Source organism: Argopecten irradians, chromosome 2 (assembly GCF_041381155.1).
Source record: "Argopecten irradians isolate NY chromosome 2, Ai_NY, whole genome shotgun sequence".
In the NCBI taxonomy this organism is placed as follows: Eukaryota; Metazoa; Mollusca; class Bivalvia; order Pectinida; family Pectinidae; genus Argopecten; species Argopecten irradians.
Window position 1 is genome coordinate 17,357,721 of NC_091135.1, and position 26,412 is coordinate 17,384,132.

Genomic DNA, 26,412 nt, shown 5'->3' on the forward strand with positions numbered 1-26,412 from the left:
TTTACTGGTCATAAAATTTCCTTTAATTTGAAATTTAGGTTGAGGGAATAAATCCAGTAAACAATCTGTTTTCATTAATTTACAGTAAAAAATGAAAATATGATAAATTGATTAAGAAATATAAAGCAATATCTAGATGATGTAGAGTATAAATAATATGTTCAAAGTCTAGGAATTATAGTGCTACTTATTACAAACTTTGAATTGACTTTTTTGTTGTTACGCATCATATTTACCATATTTTCCTGAGTATAAGTTGCAAATTTTCCCTTGAAAATCGGGAGTGTGATCTATACACCGGTGCAACTGATACAGTAAGTTTTGTAATAGATTCATAATATCAGAGTTATCTACCCTGGTAAGTACCAGAAGTTGTTGACAATCTACACAGTTATGGCTGGTAGTCTGGTAGATTTATTGAGTATATAGCTCTATGGAATGTGGTAGATTTTTCCCAGTCAGTCATAAATCTAATACACATTAAAAACACTCGCGTAAGTTACAAATCCTCTCTAGACAATGAACATAATGAGTAAACTGTTTCTTGGTGTCCTGACCATGCTATCAATGTTGATGATCTACGGTATACAATCTGATTTAAATCATATCTTGATTTCCATTCCAGTAAACCAGCTCTCTGTTACATCGTAATGGAGCGTAATCGAAGATCTGGCTTCATTAAAATTGTATGGTATATCATATATAACTTGTAAAATACCTCCAACATTTCAAACTTTCAGCTCTAGGGTTAGGGTTAGTCTGTTGGTATCCATTGAGACACATCATTCACAAAAGTCTGTCGGTGACTACAAGGTGGGCACACACTTTGTAAATGCTCCTGGCATCTTCCTGCTGTCATGTCTTTTTCAACAACACATTATTGGATAGATAAAACATAATTTGAGAATAGAGTATAAAAACATGATTTTCCAATAATATATATATATATACATAATAAACCCTTCATACCTACATACATGTATATTCAATTTTTAATTTCATAAAATTATTAAATACAGCCACATCAATATTGTTTTGTTAATTGTGATCTGCTTATTGTCAGTAAAATATAACATAGACAAGCTATATGAACCCTGATTTGTGACGAAACTTCATTAGCAACAGTAGAGGCAGTTGTCCAAACCTTGATTCACGCTCACAATCCTCCAAACTGTAATGGAGGTTCTCCTAATGATTTGAACCATCTGGATGATTGACCCTGTCTTACACAATCCTCCGCCCTGTTTCTAAATATTCACTATCAAAGTCACATTTGTCTTGGTACAAATTGTATTTACAACCTTAGCTTGGTATATCTTTAATAAGAATATTGACAACCTTGCCAGTTTTGCAACAGGAATAGTGGATAAAATGTTCAAAGTTATCAACCCTGTCTTACACAATCCTCCGTCCTGATTCTAAATATTCACTATCAAAGTCACATTTGTCTTGGTACAAATTGTATTTACAACCTTAGCTTGGTATATCTTTAATAAGAATATTGACAACCTTGCCAGTTTTGCAACAGGAATAGTGGATAAAATGTTCAAAGTTATCAACCCTGTAAAATTGTAAATCATTAATTTAAACCAAAGAAACTTCCACATATTATTAGGCCAAAAAAAGAGTCTGTTTAAGGTTTCATTGGCAAAATAATAGCTTCTGTAAGGTCAGGATTTTTTGTGTGTTTTTTTTAGTGTCTTTCACTCTAAAGTAATGGCTGGAACCGGAGTCTGAGATCAAATCCTGACTTTACTTTTTTTTTTTTGTAGAACAGTGGAAAAAAAATTGGGATTGGGGGTAAAAAATTAGGGTCGGTAGGTAACCAGGCTAAGCAGACCTTCTTTTTTTCCGCCTTATAGTAAAATAAGATGAACAAACTTCTGGGACTATCAAAAAAGCTTTGTTATAAACATAATTTGCTATACACATATTACAAACAACTCATATCAACCCTGATGAGGAATGGAAATCATCTCGTTATAACCCCAAATTCACTGTAAGCAATTTTGTTATAAACATATTTTACTGATGTACAACTACATGTATAAGGAATATGACTTCTGTCAAAATCTAGATCCCATGGAGGGAATCCCCCTAAAATAAAAATATGACCTTGATATTTAGTGCCCACACAAATCCTTCTATCTACTGAGTTTCATTGTAATCAGACTTAAAAAATTTACCATTTAGGGGCCACAGTGGTCATCTGGGATTTCACAGTACAGTTTTTTATAACCCCTACTGAACATCTACATTCCATTAGCCACTACCATGTGCAATTTAACTCAGGTGCCTTTGAGGAAATATCTGAACCAAACAATCGGTACAGTGATTACTAATAGCCCCCCCCCCTCTTCCTGCAGCTCAAATGTTAGCTAGGTTCTAATTACCTGGTAATTTGATCAGGCAAACATCAAGTTTCAACATTATCATACTACAACATGCATACATCTAAATTACAACCTGTTGCAATGTCATGATGTGGTTACTTTTATTGACAAAGCACCAATAAAATGATGGCACTAAGATAAGACATAGTTACAAATCACTTCATTGAATATACAAATGTACAACATTTTCTTTTAATTCTTCTAATAAAGAAAATTCCAATACACACCAACAAAACTTAATATATTTCATTTCCTTTATAATGTCAGCAACTAACAAGTGGAAAAAATATTTAAAAAAAATAAATACAAAGTAATTTGCGAAACAATACTTAACTACATGCATGTATACATATAATTTATGAAAACATTTTAAGGATTTCATAAGATTGGATTTCAACATAAATCTTGTATAGTGGAACAACATCAGGATATAAAATCTATGTCAAAACCTCATCATTGCTAATCATTTTCTGACAGCGGTTACCGGGGAAAGTTTTGCCTACAGATATTAGGTTATGAATTATTCTGGAGCCTTCAAGCCTTGTTCTAGGTCTCTCATCACTCGGAGAACGAGTTCCTCCTGGAAGGGGAGACCTGCACACTGCACATTAACTGGGAGGCCTGTAGACCCGACATTATCCTGGAATACAAAAAAATACTCATAAGGAGCTTGTGTCTCCTTGTGATATATAAACAAGAGGAACATGGGGCCTTTATCACACACCTGGTTTGTAATGCCAAGTAATGTTTTGAATACAGGTTCATTGTTTCTTTTCTGAAGAAATTAAATAATTGCCTCTATTTTCCCTATTGGGTCTCACTCATTCTGCTCAAGGGGTTCAGAGCCAAATTTATACAAATTCTGTTCCCTTTCCCTAGTGGATGTTTCTGGTCAAATTCAGTTACAATCCAAGTAGAACTCTATGACTATTAGTGATTTAAAGGATTTACCTCTATTTCCCATATAGGGTCCCACCTATCCTGCCCCCGGGGGTCAGAGCCAAAATTTATACAAACTCTGTTCCTCTTCCATAGAGGATGTTCATTGCCAAAATTTGGTTAAAATCGATTTAAAGGATTTACCTCTATCACTATTGGGCCCTTATTGGGCCCCACCCCATTCATTGATTACTTATACAACATTTGGAAATGTTTAAGATCAAAGACTGACAGATTAATGATCTACAGTAAAACAAGAAATGATTCAAAATACCTGGTAACAATCTTAACAAATTCACTGCTGGTATTTGATACAATAAAATATATTATATATGATAACATATGTCTACAAAATATCATATTAAAACTTCATGAATTGTCATTTATTATTTGTTTAATAAGAACTCTACAGAAGTGTTTGACATTTGAAAAGCAATCACATGTAAGCACTTTTGGTAAGGAAAGTCTGTATGAGTTCAATCATCAACAAGGCACTAGTGTAAATAGGACCATCAGTTTTCTTTGGCACAAATAAGACATTGATAAATGGACCTCAGAAATAATAATAAAAGGAAGCATATAATATGATAAACAACTTTCATCAGAAAAAAACGACTGCCTCCATCTTAGCAAATATTTTACAGTTGTACTTTGACCTTGAATTTGTGTACTCATAATTATTTCCATTTAATGTTTTAATAGAATGTAGCATTTTATTCAACTAAGCAGGATATTCAATATCAAGACACTACATGGGCCAATCACAACTGCATCCTAAATATCTCAACCTTGGTGCTAGTTATACCTTTCTTATCGCTTTCTCATATGCTGTCTTTCTGGGGTAATCAGCCATCTTTGCTTCATCCTCAGCTGTAACCTTGGTAACAGGCATAGAGCCTGTTGGGTAATTCAGTAGATTAAACAGTACTGTGTATGTCACACCACCTGAAACACAAAGGTAACATAATACTTATAACAAGAAAACAACGTAATGTTAAATATGTGTCATAACTGGGTGAACATTTTGGCATGTTATTTTTCTTATTAATAATCAGAAATCAATTGAAATCAATAGGGTTTGAGCTTAGACAAAAATAGATAATGCCTTAAAACATTTGTTACAACACAGAATTTTGCACTGTAAGATTTCATGTGTTTATGCTTTATGGACATGAATCTCTTTTTCAAACATACCCAAAACATTAAAGACATTTCCACTATGAACTGCAGGGAAGGCGAAGCCTGGACACAACAGTACATCTATATTTTTAGCTTTCCACTTCTTCTGCATCTTCCGTCTATAATTCTAATGAAATATTAAAATAAATGTAAACTTTTGAAAGGAATATTCGACCCAATAAGCATCCAGGTCGCTTAAAAAAAATTAAATTGAAGCAATTTTTGACTACCTTTTCATAAAAGTATTGCAAAAAGTCAGCCATAAATGAACATGAAAAGGGAATCAAATAAAGAAATATTGTTAAACAATTTTCTTATTTTCAGTCTGCATTTAATTTGATATAAGAGAAATAGAGGCTTCAAAAAAAGGAAGGACAATTATATGGATCGGGCAATATAATTAAAATTAGACTTAAAATTCCGCTCCACTACGATACGCTATGTTACGCTCCAATAAAAGATCTAACAGAGCCCCGATCAGGGTCACATCAGCATGACCCCTATGGTTAGCCAATCAGCGTGTCGCCTACAGAATCTTTGGTGTGGATTCATTCGGAAGTATAAATGGCTCAGAATACATCCCGAGATGTTCGGATTCTAGGTCAGAGGTCATGTAGAGGTGAACCCGAACGGGGCATTGTTAGATCTTGTACTGGAGCGGAATTACAAGTCTAATTTTAATTTGATTGAGGAGTGGGAGCAGTTTTTGTGTTGATTAAGGTAGTCCAAGAACTCAACATGCACATCATAAAGGGTAACTTTGCTAGCCAAGGGTACTCAGTCCAATACTCTCATGGGGAAAGGATTGTACTGAATACCTTTGGTTAGCAAATTTGTGTAAATGCATTCCAAGACTTAATCTTTGTGTTTCATCAACAACATGTATTATTTACTGCTATAAATGAATTAACATTATAATCTAAGGCTTATTCTATTAGCACTTTCTTCCTATATTTTGGTCAAATTTATTACACACATTATGATTGCCAAAAAGATACCGGTACATTATTCTCCCACCATTCACTAATTTGCCATCAGTTTTAGCCATAAAAAATTCTATGTCAATTTCTAGGGTATAACAGGTTGCAGACATTGACCAATTTACAAGATGCCATGAATTTATGAATGCAGGGTAACATGAATTACATTGTTGATAACTTCATGAAATTTGATTGAACTATGACCATGTCGCTACATCTTATTCATCAATCATTTCTTGTAATATGGAATCTTAAAGGCCCATTACCTTTCCGGAGCAAAATATAAAGGTTTCTTAAAAAACATTAATAACATCAGAAAATGCATACCGATGATCTAAAATAAGGTTACGACACCAAACATATGCAAGATTTCCTGTGTAATATATGAACAGTGGAGAGTCAATTCGCTGTTTTACCGTCTGGCCCAGTAATAGTCAACTACCGCGCGGTATGTAGGACGACGGCGGGAAACATAATACGACCCGCGTTATGAAAATAAACATTTTATTTATTTTAATCAAATCGTTCAGAAGGTGATGATTAATGTAGTATTAACGGTAAGTTAATAATTTTTAGGACTCTACAAAATTATCGATCTTGTTTTACATTCCCATTTTAAAAATTAAAAAGCCGTTTCGGAAAGGTAGTGGGCCTTTAATTTTTTATATAAGCTATGCTTGATAATTTTGTTGCATTTCTTGATCTTGATGAATTTGTTTTTCTATAATAGTTATTTAACTATGATGGTCAAAGAAGTAATATCAACAGAATTTTCCAGATGACACTGGATCCCAAATTACTTCAAATGGTAAATATGGGACAAAGAAGTAATTCCAACCCTGTGGACTAAAAAAATGGTCAAATTTTCAAGGCAATCTGCACCTTTATCAAAACACACAAAACAAACACGATTACATAATATTACACGAACAGTAAAACTGGACTATGGAAGAAGACAAATATTTAACAGCGCAATTAACTACCCTTCAGCATGTTATGAATGCAGTGTAACCATGACTTCATTCAATGTTAATAATTTTTTAACTGTCTAACATATTTAAGGCCGCTACAAGCCTACAATATTAACATATAATGTGGAACAAAAGAGGAGAAAATTTATCATTGAGACCTGAAGCCAGGAACTGGGTTTGATGCTGTGACCCATTAACACTAGCCATATGCTCAATCGGTTGAGCTACCTGATCACCAATGATGCCCCAGTCCACTACACACTATAACAGTATGAGATTCAGCTTTCAATTTAATGGATCTGAAGTGAATAATATTGATACCTCTATTCTCTCTGCTGTTTTCCAGTATTCATGAACAGACCTAAAACAGAACAATCATCAGTTTATCATGTAACTTAAGTAACATTAACTGTAATATCATTAATATTATATAGGATTCAAAATAATAATACAGTATTGAACTTCTTTGATTTACAAATTTAAAAGTTTTTAATCCATCCAATCTTTCAGTTCTATAATCAGGGTCAAAGAAATAATATCAACAGGATTTTCCAGATGACACGGGATCCAATCAAACGTAAGTCTGTTGGATACAAATTACTTCAAATTGTAAATATGGGACAAGAAAGTAATTCCAACCGTGTGGACAAAACAAAATTGTCAAATTTTCAAGGCGATCTGCCCCTTTATCAAGACATACAAAACGAACACGATTACATAATAGGATACGAACAGTAATGCGGGACAATGAAAGTATAAAAGTTCTATACTTAGATACTCACCCTGGACCCATCATACACTTGGTAATAATATACATCATGCGGTCCTGAAAGACAAAGAAAGGTGGAAATCAATTACTGAATAGACATAATTCAAAGCTTCCAAAATCCAAGGCAGCAGTTTATCTTCATCACACAGAATAATTAAGTGCTAAAATCTATACTACAGTCTGTAAATTGGGATATTTTGCCTTCTGGAAATTTTGCCATTTTTTTGTTTCGAAATAGGGCGGTTATATTTTGATGCGTTTACATTTGGTGTTTTCCTGTGTTCTGTAATCATTATAACTACACCGAACCTAACATATCAAAGATATGAAAACAGATGTGTCAGAAATCACTTTTCAATAAATCATTTTTAACATTATTAGCTATGTATTCTTTTTAATATCTTGGGTCAAGCAGTGTCATATTGCCAGAAATACAAATACACTTACACGTCCAATTTTTGACATCAACCAGCCCCCAAAGGTACCCAGCCATTGTGGCAGGATAAGTCCGAGGTAGGCTAGCTTGAGAGTCTGGTCAATCTGGTCATCTTTCCTGTAACAAGAAATTTTAATTACAAAATTCAATTCTACAACATAATACTCAGTGTATTAAATGATGTTTTACCATTCACAGTACTTGTTTTTGTGTAAACTGTAACTGTTTTTACTCATAGGGGTTTTAAGTTTGCTATTTGCAGTCAAGCTGATTTACACAAACATGAATACAACTGTACTTGTAAATAAAACGAAAAATTAACAAATAAGAATAACCAGTAAAGCTCATTGCTGATTAAGATTGACATAATGTTTAAACATTTCTTTCCTCAAGTGAGTACCAGAGGGATCATATTTTCTCCCTGTGAAATTAAACCATTATACGATCTGAATCCATTATGCAAGTACATGTAATGTGTATTTATGCTAAAGATTGAGAATATGAACATGAGAAGGGGGAGATAACCCAACTCTGTATATTTTCTTCTGTAAAAGCATCTATGTAAATGAGTGGATTTGTCTGTTAATATTTGGCATCATAAAATGTAATAGCTAAAGAATATTCAGTCTTTGCATATTACAGAGTTAGCTCCCTTGCCGGTAGGTATCAGTTGTTACATCATTATTTTGTGAGCACAATTCATGTCGTTTTCTCTGAAACGTATGACGTTATGCTTGTGAACACATGACGTCACAATCAATACCTACCCACAAGGGCAGATAACTCTGTAATATGCAAAACCAGAATAGTAAAAAATCACATTCTTACATCACTTCTATAAAAGATTGCCCACCATCCCCAAATGTAGACAGAAGATAGAGCTCAAAACATTCTTCTATGTCAGGAGGATCCATATTCACAATCTGAAATAGAAAGAGGAAAGTCAGGAACTCAGATGAGATAATATTCTCATCAATTAAAATAAATCTTCTATAATTCTTATCATAACTCATTCATCTTCTTCACTAGATGATATCGGAGCTATTTGGTCCATGATTACATGTGTATTGTCTTTTGACACATCAGAGTAGATGACGTAAGTAAGTTCATATGGACAATTTAACTAGCACTAATAAAGTCAGTGGAATACAGATAGTGAATCTCAATTATTTCTTTAGTGAGTATTTATATTCAAAATAAAACAAAATTCTTTGAACAAGATATCAAAAGTTCTTCATTAACTACTAAATAATTATATTATGTATTTTTAGTTCTAAAGATATAACTTACAGTGTGACCTTTAGCCTGTAATATTTCTGTTGCAAAGGTAACAGCTCGTTGACAGGCTGGAACAGGTCTTAAATATCCATTGTCTATGAAGAAACCAATTCGCAATGGTCTTTTACTTTCAAAAATCTGCAAAAAATTAACAAACGTGAGAGAAAATATTTGATCTGACACTTGAAACAAGTCACATTGGTTATTCATTCTTATCAGAAGTAACCTTTTTATTGACCATAGTTATTGAATTTATGTTCACCATTGATTTCAAACAAAAAACATGGTTACCACAAAATGCATCCCTGTATTCATTTGTCTAAAACATGTAAATGTATAGTAGTCAAAAGTATTACAATTAAGCTTTCGTGTCACTATTTTTTCATTTCATTGGGATATGAACAAAATTTTGTTTACAAACTGTTGAAATCTGCATAGCTGATTCTCATAAAAGTTTGCAAAATACCCCAATAATTTTTTTTTTAAATAATGACATCAATGCTTATAATAAATTTTTCAGACTTCTTCATAAAATAAAATAAGTCTTTTTTTAAACATAAGATTCCATTGGTTTTTTAAAGGGATTATTTTTCCAAATCAATAGGCAATTTTGATGTATCTATTGTGACGTCACAATAACGTCAGAATTTTGTACCAATCAAAAAGTTGGAACTGGTATGAAAACAAATAAACAAGAAAATTATGACTATACATGAAGTTGAGAAAAAAATTTGAATGAATAAAAGAAAAAGAGATACAAATTAGCTTTTTAAAGAGATGAGTAACCTTTTTAAAGAGATGAGTTACTTTATAAAGAGATGAGTTACCTTTATAAAGAGATGAGTTACTTTATAAGAGATGAGTTACCTTTATAAAGAGATGAGTTACCTTTATAAAGAAATGAGTTACCTTTATAAAGAGATGAGTTACCTTTATAAAGAGATGAGTTACCTTTATAAAGAGATGAGTTACCTTTATAAAGAGATGAGTTACCTTTATAAAGAGATGAGTTACCTTTATGAGTTACCTTTATAAAGAGATGAGTTACCTTTATAAAGAGATGAGTTACCTTTATAAAGAGATGAGTTACCTTTATAAAGAGATGAGTTACCTTTATAAAGAGATGAGATACCTTTATAAAGAGATGAGTACCTTTATAAAGAGATGAGTTACCTTTATAAAGAGATGAGTTACCTTTATAAAGAGATGAGTATACCTTTATAAAGAGATGAGTTACCTTTATAAAGAGATGAGTTACCTTTATAAAGAGATGAGATACCTCTATAAAGAGATGAGATACCTTTATAAAGAGATGAGATACCTTTATAAAGAGATGAGTTACCTTTATAAAGAGATGAGTTACCTTTATAAAGAGATGAGTTACCTTTATAAAGAGATGAGTTACCTTTATAAAGAGATGAGTTACCTTTATAAAGAGATGAGTTACCTTTATAAAGAGATGAGTTACCTTTATAAAGAGATGAGTTACCTTTATAAAGAGATGAGTTACCTTTATAAAGAGATGAGTTACCTTTATAAAGAGATGAGTTACCTTTATAAAGAGATGAGTTACCTTTATAAAGAGATGAGATACCTTTATAAAGAGATGAGTTACCTTTATAAAGAGATGAGTTACCTTTATATAGAGATGAGATACCTTTATAAAGAGATGAGTTACCTTTATAAAGAGATGAGTTACCTTTATAAAGAGATGAGTTACCTTTTTATAGAGATGAGTTACCTTTATAAAGAGATGAGTTACCTTTATAAAGAGATGAGTTACCTTTATATAGAGATGAGTTACCTTTATAAAGAGATGAGTTACCTTTATAAAGAGATGAGTTACCTTTATAAAGAGATGATATACCTCTATAAAGAGATGAGATACCTTTATAAAGAGATGAGATACCTTTATAAAGAGATGAGATACCTTTATAAAGAGATGAGATACCTTTATAAAGAGATGAGTTACCTTTATATAGAGATGAGTTACCTTTATAAAGAGATGAGTTACCTTTATAAAGAGATGAGTTACCTTTATAAAGAGATGAGATACCTTTATAAAGAGATGAGTTACTTTTATAAAGAGATGAGTTATATAGAGTGGAGAGATTAAATTGGTCTCACTCCTCTTACCTCATTTCTGAACTGTATAGGAGGACAAGATGGATCTAGATCAAACATAGCTGGGACCAGGAGTGACTTCATTGCCATCACCAGGCCGTCAACATCAGCCGCTAGTGGTCCACCTGTGGCCGGTACTGTAAGTAAACAATGAAAGTATCGAATCCATTGTAAGGAATGGCACAAGTAGGTTTTCAAAAGCTACTTTGATCAGATTTTATTAGAGGTGTTAATAGCTATATTGAGAAAAGATCTAACATCAAACATCTAATTCTTCCCTATTTCAGTCATTAATGTGATTATTTCCATTAACCGTAAGTAAAATTTGACATCCATTCATTATTCTACTCACTTAACCGTTGTCCAGCCTGGAATGGTAACATATTCCTTTTACTGTAATATAAAATCATTTTTACATAAATTAATTATTATGATGACTATATCCTGTAAATGTAAAAGAACAATGATGGTTTAAGTCTTAGGTAAATAATAATAAAGAATGCAGAATAATGACTAATTAATTTCTCTAAATCCACCACTATAATACAAAATAAAATCTAAGTACTCGAACCAGATAAAATATTTTCTTCAACTTTTATTAAGCTAGTTCATAATGCCCTATTTATTTAGTGTCATAACCAACCCGTATATGTACTATTAACGAGACAGATTCATATTAAGCATATTATACCTTGTTCTGAATCCTTACATTGTAGTTTGTTTGTGATTTATGTATAAATTTTAAATAATATACGGTTTAAGCTTATTTCTGTCAGTCTATTGTGTTCTGGTGGATTGAGAGTATCATGACCAAGCTCCACTACAATTGGATTTGATTAACACATCCAAGTTCTCAAAATAAACTTTTTAAGGCCATACCATAACAGGCAAATTGAAATATTTTTTTTTCATTTTCATATGTATTCTTACCTGTGCAAAGAGCAACTTACCAAGCTTTAGTTCAATCAGGTGTGATTAACTTTCTCAAAAGTGGACTTTAACATAAATACGATTGTACTTACATGGTAAGCCACAAATCCATTTTGGAAAAAAAATAAAGCACATTTTTAGTATGTCTTTAAAGATGCTCCACCGCTGACAAATGTTATTTTTTTCACTATCAAAAACAGCAGCAGACGATTTGGTATTTTTCTTCAGTTACAAAAGTTACTTACTTTACACCATTACCACCATTGAAAAGTTTGAGCTTCTAATTTTACTTTAAGATAAAAATACTAGAAATAATTAATTGCATCCCGAAAAAATTCCATGCCACTATGTTCTATATAGAATAAAGTTCTGACTGCGCATGCACCAAAAGCAAAATAAATTATTTTATATTATTGTTTGTGTTAATCAGACATATATATACACGATTAAACACAAATTGTTGGCCAAATGATGAGTATCATTTATAGTCTGTCGGCGGTGGAGCATCTTTAATAAAGCTTTAAATTAAAGGTGATTGAACTTAAGAACTTGGAATTGAGGTAAGGGTGCTTTTTGGGTCTAATAGGGTATCATGGATCGTCTGATGTCTGTGACATAATATATTTCACCTGAGTCTGCCTACAGTTGGTTTAAAGCCACAGACTCCACAAAAGTGACTTGGTATCCGGATACTGCCCCCAATGTCTGTTCCAAATCCTAACAAAGATCCTTTGGCAGCTATGAGTGCCCCCTCACCCCCTGAGGACCCCCCTGGGCCTCGTGCTAGGTTGTGGGGGTTTTTAGTTTCACCATAGATAGGGTTGGAACACTCATATGTCATCATCGACTGTGGAATGTTGGTTCTTACAAATGGAATGGCACCCTGTTTCTTTAATACCTGTATACCAAAATATAAAACTACAATGAGCTAAACAATTTCTGCTTCATTCATAACAATTCAAAATGCCTTCAATTCAGTTTGAATATTCATACACTGTAAACAATGCACACCAACAGGTTTGGCAAAATCAATCTTAGCCAAAATGCCATCTTAAGTTGATTACTTGTGTATAATTATACACTGTATACATACATTTTACTCATATTTCAACAAAAGCAAAGTTGATAAATTTTTATAGATCATGCTTCCTGAAAAACATGTTTTGGTAGGATTACTAGAATCTCTACATAACATTGTCCAGCCAGGTAACACAATACCTTTTCCTGTCCATATTGGAAATACAGCCCTGACCACATGACATCTCAGTCCTACTGTGACTGACTGTTACAGATAAGATCACTCATATCAACAGTTTTTCTTTGACCATAATGAAACAGGTCTATAAAGACCATCCAATGGATCAAGAGAAAATGGTTGTCAAATTCAAGGGGCCTTTATAATCTGGGTAAATTGAGTTAAAATTGACCGTTTGGAACCCTGAGAAACTTATCTTATCAAGCAGTGGACCTTTATACAGAAGTGGTCGCTAAGGCAGGTTTGACTGTATTTATCACAAATTAATTTAATGAAATAACTTATCTTTGTTGCCATGGCCAATATATGGAACAAACTGTTAAGACAGCTTACCTTAATAAGTGTGTTCTCCTCAGTAACTGTACAGAGGTCCAGATAGGCTGACATCCCTCCTGTACAGTCATATCCCTATAAAGAATAATTACATCGATCTGTTTTATTAGCACATACAAAACTACATGTACACTGTGATTCCATGATAGGGACAGTTTTCACCTACATACTGATATACTTTCCACTGACATGTAGGGTCATAATCAACTAATTTCAACTCCACATAATTTTGACATTAACACATGACCTTCATATTGAAACATGTGACCTTGGCAGTATGACTCAAACACTGACACCAATTACTAACACACTGAGATATATGACATTGACATTGGCACACATGTTTTTGACATTCATCAATCATGACCTAGATATCGATATACATGACCTTCACTCTTCCATATATGACCTTGACATTAATATGCATGACATTGAAAACTGGACATGATGTTGACATTGACACACAGCATTTACACAGAAAGCCTTGACACACAAATTACGCAGACATGCATGACCTTTACACAGACATGTGTGACCTTTGCTCAGACATGCAAGACCTTGACATTGATATGCATGATCTTGAACTAACACATGACCTTCACTCTGACATGCATGACTTACATCCTATCATATATGACAATGACACACATGACCTTCATTCTGACATGCACGACATACACCCTAACATACATGACAATGAAACACATGACCTTCACTCTGACATGCATGACCTACACGCTACTGTACATGACACTGACACACATGACCTTCACTCTGACATACACCCTACTGTACATGACAATGACACACATGACCTTCACTCAGACATGCATGACATACACCCTGCTTTACATGAAACTGACACACATGACCGTCACTCTGACATGCATGACATACACCCTGCTTTACATGAAACTGACACACATGACCGTCACTCTGACATGCATCACATACACCCTACTATACATGATAATGACACACATGACCTTCACTCTGACATACACCCTGCTTTACATGAAACTGACACACATGACCGTCACTCTGACATGCATGACATACACCCTACTATACATGACAATGACACACATGACCTTCACTATGACATACACCCTACTATACATGACAATGACACACATGACCTTCACTCTGACATACACCCTACTATACATGACAATGACACACATGACCTTCACTCTGACATGTATGACATACACCCTACTATACATGACAATGACACACATGACCTTCACTATGACATACACCCTACTATACATGACAATGACACACATGACCTTCACTCTGACATGCATGACATACACCCTACTATACATGACAATGACACACATGACCGTCACTCTGACATGCATGACATACACCCTACTATACATGACAATGACACACATGACCTTCACTATGACCATCCTCGATATTCCAGGGGTTCCGATGACTTACGATCTCTACACCCCTGGACTATCTCATAGTGATATTGAAGGCAGCTCAGCGGAAAACATTTGACCAATCACAGACCAGCAAAGATTTCCTTTGAAGACTACAGAGAGAGCGACGCCCAACTTCAAAGCCACACAGTCAACCACAATGTACCGTTATAAGGCTCTTTTGATGTACATCAAACGACTAAATTACCTGTTCTGTTCTGTTGCCTTCAGTTTTACTATGAGATAGTCCAGGGGTGTAGAGATCGTAAGTGATCGGAACCCCTGGAGTATCGAGGATGCACTATGACATACACCCTACTATACATGACAATGACACACATGACCTTCACTCTGACATGCATGACATACACCCTACTATACATGACAATGACACACATGACCTTCACTATGACATACACCCTACTATACATGACAATGACACACATGACCATGACATACACCCTACTATACATGACAATGACACACATGACCTTCACTATGACATACACCCTACTATACATGACAATGACACACATGACCTTCACTCTGACATACACCCTACTATACATGACATGACACACATGACCTTCACTCTGACATGCATGACATACACCCTACTATACATGACAATGACACACATGACATTCACTATGACATACACCCTACTGTACATGACATGACACACATGACCTTGACTCTGACATGCATGACATACACCCTACTATACATGACATGACATGACACACATGACCTTCACTCTGACATGCATGACATACACCCTACTATACATGACAATGACACACATGACCTTCACTCTGACATGCATGACATACACCCTACTATACATGACAATGACACACATGACCTTCACACTATGACATGTATGACACACATACACCCTACTATGACATACACCCTACTGTACATGACATGACACACATGACCTTCACTCTGACATGCATGACATACACCCTACTATACATGACAATGACACACATGACCTTCACTCTGACATGCATGACATACACCCTACTATACATGAAATACATGACACACATGACCTTCAATGACATACACCCTACTAACATGACATGACACACATGACATTCACTATGACATGACATACACACCTACACTACTGTACATGACATGACACACATGACCTTGACTCTGACATGCATGACATACACCCTGCTTTACATGACAATGACACACATGACCTTCAATCTGACATGCATGACATATACCCTGCTTTCCTGCTATACATGACATTGACACACATGACCTTAACTCTGACATAGATTGACCAAATATACATGACATTGACACAAATGACCTTCACTCTGACATGTATGACCTACATGATACTAGCTTTTCCTACCTCTAAAAAGTAGTTCTCCTTCACACTAATAGGGATCCCATGAAGTGGCCCTTTCCTCCCGGTACTCATGTCCCTCTCCAGCGCTAAGGCCTGCAAATACCAACATCAGCTGTGAACTTTACCATTAATGCTTTACTGAAATTTCATAAACTGTATACAGCTAGAGAAGTCAATTTTCATGCCTGTAAATACCAACATCAGCTGTGAACTTTACCATTAATGCTTTACTGAAATTTTATAAACTGTATACAGCTAGAGAAGTCAATTTTCATGCCTGCAAATACCAACATCAGCTGTGAACTTTACCATTAATGCTTTACTGAAATTTTATAAACTGTATACAGCTAGAGAAGTCAATTTTCATGCCTGCAAATACCAACATCAGCTGTGAACTTTACCATTAATGCTTTACTGAAATTGTATAAACTGTATACAGCTAGAGAAGTCAATTTTCATGCCTGCAAATACCAACATCAGCTGTGAACTTTACCATTAATGCTTTACTGAAATTTTATAAACTGTATACAGCTAGAGAAGTCAATTTTCATGCCTGCAAATACCAACATCAGCTGTGAACTTTACCATTAATGCTTTACTAAAATTTCATAAACTGTATAGAGCTAGAGAAGTCAATTTTCATGCCTGCAAATACCAACATCAGCTGTGAACTTTACCATTAATGCTTTACTGAAATTTCATAAACTGTATAGAGCTAGAGAAGTCAATTTTCATGCCTGCAAATACCAACATCAGCTGTGAACTTTACCATTAATGCTTTACTGAAATTTCATAAACTGTATACAGCTAGAGAAGTCAATTTTCATGCCTGCAAATACCAACATCAGCTGTGAACTTTACCATTAATGCTTTACTGAAATTTCATAAACTGTATACAGCTAGAGAAGTCAATTTTCATGCCTGTAAATACCAACATCAGCTGTGAACTTTACCATTAATGCTTTACTGAAATTTCATAAACTGTATAGAGCTAGAGAAGTCAATTTTCATGCCTGCAAATACCAACATCAGCTGTGAACTTTACCATTAATGCTTTACTGAAATTTCATAAACTGTATACAGCTAGAGAAGTCAATTTTCATGCCTGCAAATACCAACATCAGCTGTGAACTTTACCATTAATGCTTTACTGAAATTTTATAAACTGTATACAGCTAGAGAAGTCAATTTTCATGCCTGCAAATACCAACATCAGCTGTGAACTTTACCATTAATGCTTTACTAAAATTTTATAAACTGTATACAGCTAGAGAAGTCAATTTTCATGCCTGCAAATACCAACATCAGCTGTGAACTTTACCATTAATGCTTTACTAAAATTTTATAAACTGTATACAGCTAGAGAAGTCAATTTTCATGCCTGCAAATACCAACATCAGCTGTGAACTTTACCATTAATGCTTTACTAAAATTTTATAAACTGTATACAGCTAGAGAAGTCAATTTTCATGCCTGCAAATACCAACATCAGCTGTGAGTTTTATCATTAATGCTTTACTGAAATTTTATAAACTGTATACAGCTAGAGAAGTCAATTTTCATGCCTGCAAATACCAATATCAGCTGTGAATTTTACCATTAATGCTTTACTGAAATTTTATAAACTGTATACAACTAGAGAAGTCAATTTTTATGCCAACTTAATATTTAAAGGTACTATTTGCATATAAAAGCACTTAAGTAGTAAAAGATGCACTAAACATTCTTTTTATTTCATACAGTTTACATACCTCTGCTTCCCATATTGGCTCAACAATACAGTTTAGGTGTTCATTAACTTGAATTGCCTAGAAATAATCATAAGCAAACATGTTTAGCATGTATATGTACCATTAAATACAGCAGCATTCCTTTAGTCATATGATATGTACACATAAAACAGTCCATTAATTATAACACTTATAATACTTTCATGGCATCAATACAACTGGTACAAATCTGCAACTGTAACACACAGTATGACTATGCCTAAAACATCTTTGCAGTGATAAATTTTGGTAATTTCCAATCATCAGCGAAAAATGCCAAAGTTAATCATACACCAAAATAGGTTAATTTACAATATGATATAGATACATTTTAGATGTACTTTAATAGCTAAAAGGGGAAAACATATGACTAAAAACAAAAGTAACAAGAGCTGTTGGAGAACAGCAAAGCTCGCCTATTCAGAAGAAGTTGATGTTCAGGTATTTACTATTTAAACATGGATATATGACAAAATAACAGACTCAAAAACCCCCTAAAGGGCCCCAAATTGGTTGTATTATCACGTTCAGCATCCATACACATTAGGATAATAAAATCATAAACATTTATGATGACTTATGCTTAAACAATTGACAAAATAGAAACTTGCTCAAAAACTTTAACATGGAAATATGACAAATTATCAGACTCAAAAAAAACCTAAAGGGGCCCCAAATTGGTTGTATTATCATGTTCAGCATCCATACACATTAGGAAAATAAAATCATAAACATTTATGATGACTTAAGCTTAAACAATTGACGAAACAGAAACTTGCTCAAAAACTTTAACGTGAAATGGGACGCCAACGCTGACGCCGACGCCGGGGTGACAACATTAGCTCCCCCTATTCTTCGAATAGGCGAGCTAAAAATTCAAATATGATACTTTACAATCGAAACATAGGGTTCACAGACCAACCGCACCAATTAGTCAAATGACCAGCCAAAACAATGGATAGATCACATGACCAAATGTTACCATTTCGACTGATTGTTAGTTTAGATAAATCAAAGACTAAAGATCTGTTACCATGGTCAGACCATATCACCCAAATGTTACCATAGAAATGTCACATGGCTACCATGTTACCTATTACAGATCACATGACTAACTTGTTACCTTTGATTGGTAGGCATGCAGCACATCAATACACTGGAGTTCCTCATCCTGTAGCTTCTGTCTTAGGTCCTCAAACGATAGCTCTAGGATGGCATTCCTCTCCGCTAGTGTCAACTACATAACAAATATTCAATAAACACCTGTATAAATATACAACATATTAATAGTTCTTAACATACCTCCAATTACATTCCACACAAATCATGTTTAACACCTAATATCACATTGCTAATATGAGGTGACTATGCTATACTTTTTAGCATATTTAATCAATATTGCAAATACAATACAAAATTTGAACTTAATCAACCTTTAGAAAACTACATGTACCGGTGTGGATCTTACCCCATTTAGCTCCAGATGTTCAGCTAGCTTCTTACATGCCTCCCTACAGGAATCCCGCTTATCCTTTAGGATGCGATTGAGTTTCCTTGACTTTGTGAACTTTCTTATAATAACAGCTCCTATTACACAAGTGGTTGTCACTGACAAAACAAACGACACATTCTTCCTTATTGGTTCTGGTACCTCAAACCTGCAGCTCGGCCAGTTTAGTTTAAATTTGTCCATCTACAAAAAGAAAGAATGTTTTTATCTTTCAGATTAATTAAGGGAATGTGTTGTGTTGGAACGTTAGGACTGTTATTTCAGACGTGGGGGGGATCCTTCTGCCTCCGGGAGCCAAATGTTCTGGCCAAATTTGTTTACAATCCATGTAGAACTCTATGACGAGTAGTGATTTAAAGGATTTACCCCTATTTCCCTTATAGGGCCCTGCCCCTTTTGCCTTTGGGAGGTCAGAGCCAAAACTTGTAAACACTCTGTTCCCCTTCCCCAGAGGATGTTTCAGGTCAAATTTGGTTACAATCCATGCAGAACTCTATGACTAGAAGCAATTTAAAAAATTAACCTCTATTTCCATTATGAATAGTAGTGATTTAAAAGAAATGTTGATAGGCCCTTTGGACCAGGTGAGCTAAAAATTGCAAAAAATGCTAGCTCAATATCAGGCTTTCTAAAGCGGAACCTGAAACGCTACCCAGCTGTCTGCAAGAAAACAGCATATATCTCACAAGTGTGTTCCATTCTTGAATATAGTGAAATATTTGAGACCCTGTAATATATCAAAAAAGACATTGACAAACTTGAAGGAATGCAAAGACTTGTAGCCAGATTCATTACCAACAACTAAAAGACCAGGGAAGAAGGAATGCTTGATGCTTGAGGAAGCTTTAACATCACTTCAGAGCAGACGTCAATGTAGAACAACAGAGATTGACCTGCCTACAATTTATCCTGCAACTGCCCCACATACTGACGGATAACTACTGCCGGATAAACTTGTGCTTTATCCGTCAATACAAAATGATTTATCCTAGGTCGATCACGTGAATTTGTTCCATATCTGATGGAACTTTTTCTAACTTAACCTTAATTTAAATCTTCTGGTGAATGAAACGTCATTCAATCCGGGTGAAAAGTGACGTCAGATTCACTGGAATGACGTCATTTTTACGATATCGAAAATCTTGTATGGTGGTGTCGTCTTTTTCTTGGCTCATGGCAAAGGTTTGTATTGTAAAGTAATTTTTAGATGTTTTTTGAGTACTTTTATATTGTTTCAGTGATATTACACAATGAATCTTTTCCTCCGCATTAAAGAAGTGTCCCGATTCAAGCAAATCCAAGTAAATAACTGGCAATTTAAATTTGTTTTGAATGTCATAATGGTTGCAGGATAAACAGAATACACGGTAAGTATCTTACAATACAAGGTTTATTTTGGTTCTTGACACGGAAAGGCTTTTCTAAGTCTCGCACCAAAATAAACCTTGTATTGTAAGATACTAACCATGTATTCTCTCTATATATAAGTGGTGGAGGGGATGCTACCATCAAATTACCCAATCTCTGGATTCATTGCAGTCCCCACTTTCACCTCTGTCAACGGCTCACAGACTGGTCATCCGTTTACCTCGAGTCACAGAATGTTTCGTCATGACGACTGTTTAATACATAGCGCCTTCTTATATACGACGTCACACCGATTGTTTTTGAAACGGCGGGCGTTGTATGCAAATCATGACTTTTTACCTACAAGTAAATCTAGTGTATCCGCAACAGAATATTTTATTGTTTGGTTTGATAACGAGTGATCAAATTATATAATGTCAGAGCTGACAGTCGTTTACATGAAAATGATAAGGAAACTTACAATATGTATTAAAGAATTAAGTATGCGTCCGAAATTTGTTTTTCAAGAATCTTGAAATTTCGCTGGGCCGTTTACAGAGGTGAAATGGTGGGAGAGATTGCAATTTACCCCCAGATGGTCATCTAACGATGATCAATCATTGGAGTTTTACAGCATGAGCCAAAGAAGCAATGCTCCGTCAGCTGAATGACAGCAAGACCTTATTTAACAATTTATATATATGTGCAAACCATAACGATCAACTTCTACACTTGTCATCCGTTTCTATCTGGATTTCTTTAATCTCAACCCGTGATCTCCAACCACCTCCCATTGGTTATTTAGTTGGGCGCAAATGTCTCTATAAGAAAAGAATAAATACTTATTCCTGCCAGGTACCCCAACCAGGAATCAAACCCAGGTCTCTGGGGTGTGAAAAGCTACAGCTCTACCGATAGACTGAGCCAAAGAATTACCATGCGCTTTAAGCTGAGTCAGACAGAGACCGTATTAACACTAGGTTCAAACTACATTGATCGCCCCACTCTGTTTACAAAGGCTTTAGCATACCTTATAAAACTGGAAACAGAACCAGTTGGCTCAATTTCAAATGAACCACTTAAAATTATGTCAATCAACTTTTATCATACCAGTGTGGCGGGATTGGACTGTCTCGATCATCAGTGACCAGGTAGCTCAGTCGGTAGAGCACTCGGCTAGTGTTCTGAGGGTCCCGAGTTCGAATCCCGGTCTGGCCGCTACATTTTCTCCTCTCCTGGTGTTGCACCAGTTAGGATTTTACATATCACTCTGGTGTCTGAATGATATTTATGCATAATTGAGCGAACCAACACATAAATTTAGAAAATTTAGTCTCGCGATGTAGGTGACCAGCAATATAATGACAGTCGCTGCATGAGTACAGTAGGCTACATCAGAGTTGCATGACTACCTTCTTTTCATCTTATAGACACAATTCCATTGATGCCGATGATTATATTGTGCGTTGTTCGGATTGGCAGAGGAGTGATTGTGAAAAAAAAGAGTGAAGTTATTTACAGTGATTGTGAAGGTGCATGTTATTTTTTATTTTATTTTTTAAGTGTATAGTTATAAGATAAAAATATGATATAATTTTAGGGAGTGGGGTTTAGTAGGTCCTCAAGTTCTGTTTTTAGGATATGTGACTTGAAGACATCTAGTGTAGTGCTTTATGCTGGAGGCTAGCCACCAGTAGGATGTTCCATTGTTTAATTGTGTGTGGAAAAACTGAGTGTTTGAATATGTCCTTGGTGGCAGCTATATGTCTATATGTGAATTAGCTACTGTTGTAGCGGAAAAGATATCACCTGACTGACTGACTGAAAAGTCAGTCAGAAGGCGATATCTTTTCCGCTACAACAGTAGCTATATGTGAATGGGTGTGATTGTCTGGTCCTGTAGTCTGTCAGATTAAGAATTTGACTAGATCTATAGTTTATTGCCACATGATTGTGTATGATTTTATAAAATAAAATTAAACGTGTTATTGTTCTGCGTGTTTGTAATGAGGATATAACGTGGGTTACGTTACACCCACATGCAGTTGACAGTCTAAGTTGGAAATTAGCCTATGTGCGTAATTGCAAAGCAGTGAGACCCAACAGCCTCAATAAGCATGTTACTGCTTAACAATTTTCACGAAGATAATCATATGATAGGTATTGAATAGAGTTTCAAATTACAACCTTTGGACAACAACGTCGGGAGCTGTTTTCTCGAGCTCCAACCCGGTGGTAACAAGTGGATAACGTCCGAGGAATTCCGAAATTACAAAATGGCGGCTAACACACCACACGTGCAAGTTAGGTTTTTCACCAAATCATCGTATGTATGATACTGACATAATAGAATATGTTTTGTTGATATTTATGTTAATAAGCCATGATATTTTTGTTTATTAGCTTATAATTTGTTTTAATATTGTTACATTTTACCAGATCATGGACATGTAAATCATTATTTACTGTAATATATTTATCTGTTTATTGAACATGTGCACAGTTTGGGCACATGTACATTTATTGCTATTTTAGCGATATCTAGCAATAAATTATAATATACATATACTAAATGCTATTTTATTGCTATAATAGCAATACACTTACATGTGCCCAACCTGACAGTACTTCAGAAATGTAAATAATGTTGTGTCATATGCTCCCAAGTGATGGCAATATGAGTATAAGCAGTTGGTCACCTCTTTGAAGGGCGACTGTTCCTCTGTGCAGGTAGTATTTTAATTGGGGCAGTGGAGTATCATCCTCAATACTCCAGGGGTTACTATCATTGACGTGTAAAAGGAACGGATTGGTGTGGCTTGTACGATGTTAAATACCGTCTCTGTCACACAGCTGATGGAGCATGCATCTTTGGCTCAGTCGGTAGAGTCGAAAGATTTCCACGCAGTTCAGGAGAGAGGAAAAAAAAGACCAATCATAGACCTACAGAGACTTTTTGACTATTTGATTCTTTTGATGTACATCAATTCGAAGGATCAAATTACCTGTGTTGACTTTGTTGCCTCCAGTTTTAAATGAGATAGCCTAAGTATATATATAAACATCAGTGATAGTAACCCCTGTAGTATAGAGGATGCAGCCTTCCATACTGGCGTAGTTGTGACTCTAGTAGGCACATATGATCGCTAGCAGTAAGATCGGGGATAGATTATTTCTTCTATTTATGATTTTCATGGTTGCAGGTATAGCGTGCCATCTACTCCATTCTCTGTACCCATTGATGTTGGAACAAAAGAGCTTAGTGCCCTCATCAACAGTATCATACAAGGTATTTTAGTTCTTTGTAGCAACAGAGTTGTCTGCTCTTGTGGATTTATATTGATTGTAAGTCACTGATCTTGGTTTTCAATCAGTGTAAAGTTATAAATATAGAAAATAAATAAGGTTACTTGTGACCTAAGGTTTGCAAAGTTGCAAACTAGGTAGTAATATAATAACATACAAAAATACCAAGTGCAAATAGAGTACAACAGTGTCAGAATTTTCACCCAGAAAAGTTATAATTAATTCTTTTCCTGGTATCATGCAGGGATATTATAGTGCAGAAATATTAATGAGCAAATTTAAAAAAGTATGTGAAATGATGATATTGTAATACCAAAATATGACTAATAGCTATGAAAGGGAAATTAGTACAGATATGAATACTAGTAAAGGATATTTTTCGGGAATAGCAATGTTTCCTTTTGTAAATGTTACAGATGGAAGTGGAGAAGCAGGGAGTGTGGACTTTGATTTTCTCATTGATGGCGAATTTTTACGAATCACACTCAGCAAACATCTTGAATCAAAAGCCCATTCTACGGTACAATTTTTCTTTTCTTTCTTATTTTTCATTTGAAAGGTTAGTTAGCAACTTGTTTTCAATTGTATTTTTAAAAAATTAAACTTCAGTGGGAAAGGTGTGAGTTTGAGGCCTAGACATTTACCATGAAGTGGCCATGTAGTACATTATAAGAGTTTATAAGAGTAAGTTGGTTTTCTTTTCAGACAACTGACTCCACTAGTAAAATCTTGAGCATCTTTAAGGACTGTATAGATGTAATTAAGATGTAAAACAAAATGCCCACCTTAATTTCTTCAAAAAAAGCCAAAAGTCAGTAACCTTTGGTGTTTGTGTGCAGGAAGAAATCACTGACATTGAGTATGTGGAACGCCACCCAGCTCCAAAACCTGAGGATACCTTACTACACAACGACTGGGTGAGCTGTATCCGGGGCGGTAAAAACTGGTATGTCTACCAAATACCATAGACCTAATAAATTAATATGATTACAGATTTTATCTAAAGATTTTATGAAATTAGTCTGTTAACATTTCCATTTTGAAAGGCTTGTTTTCTATTTTGAAAGACTTATTTGAAACACTTGTCATAGTTTTAATTAAATGTCCACTGACCACTAGCCACTAGCCAGATTTATTTTACTTACGGTATGTAACATGCAAACAGCAGATCATTTTTTAGCTCACCTGGTCCAAAGGACCGAGGTGAGCTTATGGGATACCGCAGCGTCCGGCGACCGGCGTCCGGCGTCCGTCAACAATCAACTTCTTCTCCATAACCACTGGTCGGGTTTTAACAAAATTTGATTCGAAGCATCCTTATGGGCTACTAACTGAAAATTGTACAAATGATGGGGCTGATCCCCCGGGGGCCTGAGGGGTGGGGCCAAAAGGGGTCAATTTGGCTATTTCCATATAAACGACTTCTTCTCTGAAACCAAGCATGGGATAGCACCCATAATGCAATGGTAGCATCCTTATAGGGTGGGGTTTCAAAATTGTACAAATGATGGGGCTGACCCCCTTGGGGCCTGAGGGGCAGGGTCAAAAGGGGTCAATTTGGCTATTTCCATATAAACGACTTCTTCTCTGAAACTAAGCATGGAATAGCACTCATAATGCAATGGTAGTATCGTTATAGGGTGGGGATTCAAAATTGTACAAATGATGGGGCTGACCCCGGGGGGGCCTGAGGGGCGGAGTCAAAAGGGGTCAATTTGGCTATTTCCATATAAATGACTTCTTCTCTGAAACCAAGCATAGGATAGCACCCATAATTAATGCAATGGTAGCATCCTTATAGGGTGGGGATTCCAAATTGTGCAAATGATAGGGCTGACCCCCGGGGGCCTGAGGGGCGGGGTCAAAAGTGGTCAATTTCCATATAAATGACTTTTTCTCTGCAACTTAACATGGGATTACGCTCATAATGCAATGGTTACATCCTTTTAGGGTTTGGATTCAAAATTTTGCAAATGATGGGGCTGACCCCCCAGGGGCCTGAAAGGTGGGGTCAAAAGGGGTTAATTTAGCTATTTCCATATAAACGACTTCTTCTCTGCAACAAAGAATGGAAGAGCA

The 26,412-nt window shown here is 35.2% G+C and overlaps 2 protein-coding genes across 3 annotated transcripts in view; one reads left to right on the forward strand and one right to left on the reverse strand.

Moving 5' to 3' along the window:
• Positions 1-23,287, reverse strand: LOC138314653 (fatty-acid amide hydrolase 1-like). 2 transcript variants are annotated; one of them, XM_069255108.1, is made up of 17 exons: positions 22,138-22,375; positions 19,639-19,863; positions 19,294-19,407; positions 18,153-18,209; positions 16,405-16,494; positions 13,588-13,662; positions 12,629-12,897; positions 11,422-11,462; positions 11,082-11,206; positions 8,958-9,083; positions 8,496-8,590; positions 7,679-7,784; positions 7,245-7,288; positions 6,784-6,823; positions 4,527-4,638; positions 4,138-4,277; positions 1-3,033 (listed from the first exon to the last, which is right to left on the reverse strand). In XM_069255108.1, exons 2-17 carry the CDS (start codon positions 19,861-19,863, stop codon positions 2,914-2,916), a joined length of 1,779 nt encoding a protein of 592 aa, XP_069111209.1. In that variant the 5' UTR covers positions 22,138-22,375; the 3' UTR covers positions 1-2,913. The 2 variants fall into 2 exon arrangements, with proteins under 2 accessions (XP_069111209.1, XP_069111207.1); XM_069255106.1 differs by lacking the exon at positions 22,138-22,375 and adding an exon at positions 23,215-23,287 and having other exon boundaries at positions 1,752-3,033.
• LOC138314654 (ribosome biogenesis protein WDR12 homolog) overlaps positions 23,222-26,412 on the forward strand; it is an 11,595-nt gene continuing 8,404 nt past the window's right edge. Inside the window, exons 1-4 of the mRNA XM_069255109.1 lie at positions 23,222-23,353; positions 24,231-24,316; positions 24,750-24,853; positions 25,173-25,279. Of these exons, the coding sequence (XP_069111210.1) occupies positions 23,304-23,353; positions 24,231-24,316; positions 24,750-24,853; positions 25,173-25,279 (347 nt within the window). The 5' untranslated portion in view covers positions 23,222-23,303. The remainder of the gene's footprint in view (positions 23,354-24,230; positions 24,317-24,749; positions 24,854-25,172; positions 25,280-26,412) is intronic.

Bases quoted from the DNA above. Each gene is read 5' to 3' on its own strand.
- LOC138314653 (XM_069255108.1), bottom strand. From the start codon at position 19,863: ATGGACAAATTTAAACTAAACTGGCCGAGCTGCAGGTTTGAGGTACCA. The intron at 16,495-18,152 runs GTATGTAAACTG...TGGTATTTGCAG, and splicing joins AGCCAATATGGGAAGCAGAG to GCCTTAGCGCTGGAGAGGGA. The intron at 7,785-8,495 runs GTAAGAATGTGA...TTCTTGTTACAG, and splicing joins CAATCTTTTATAGAAGTGAT to GAAAGATGACCAGATTGACC.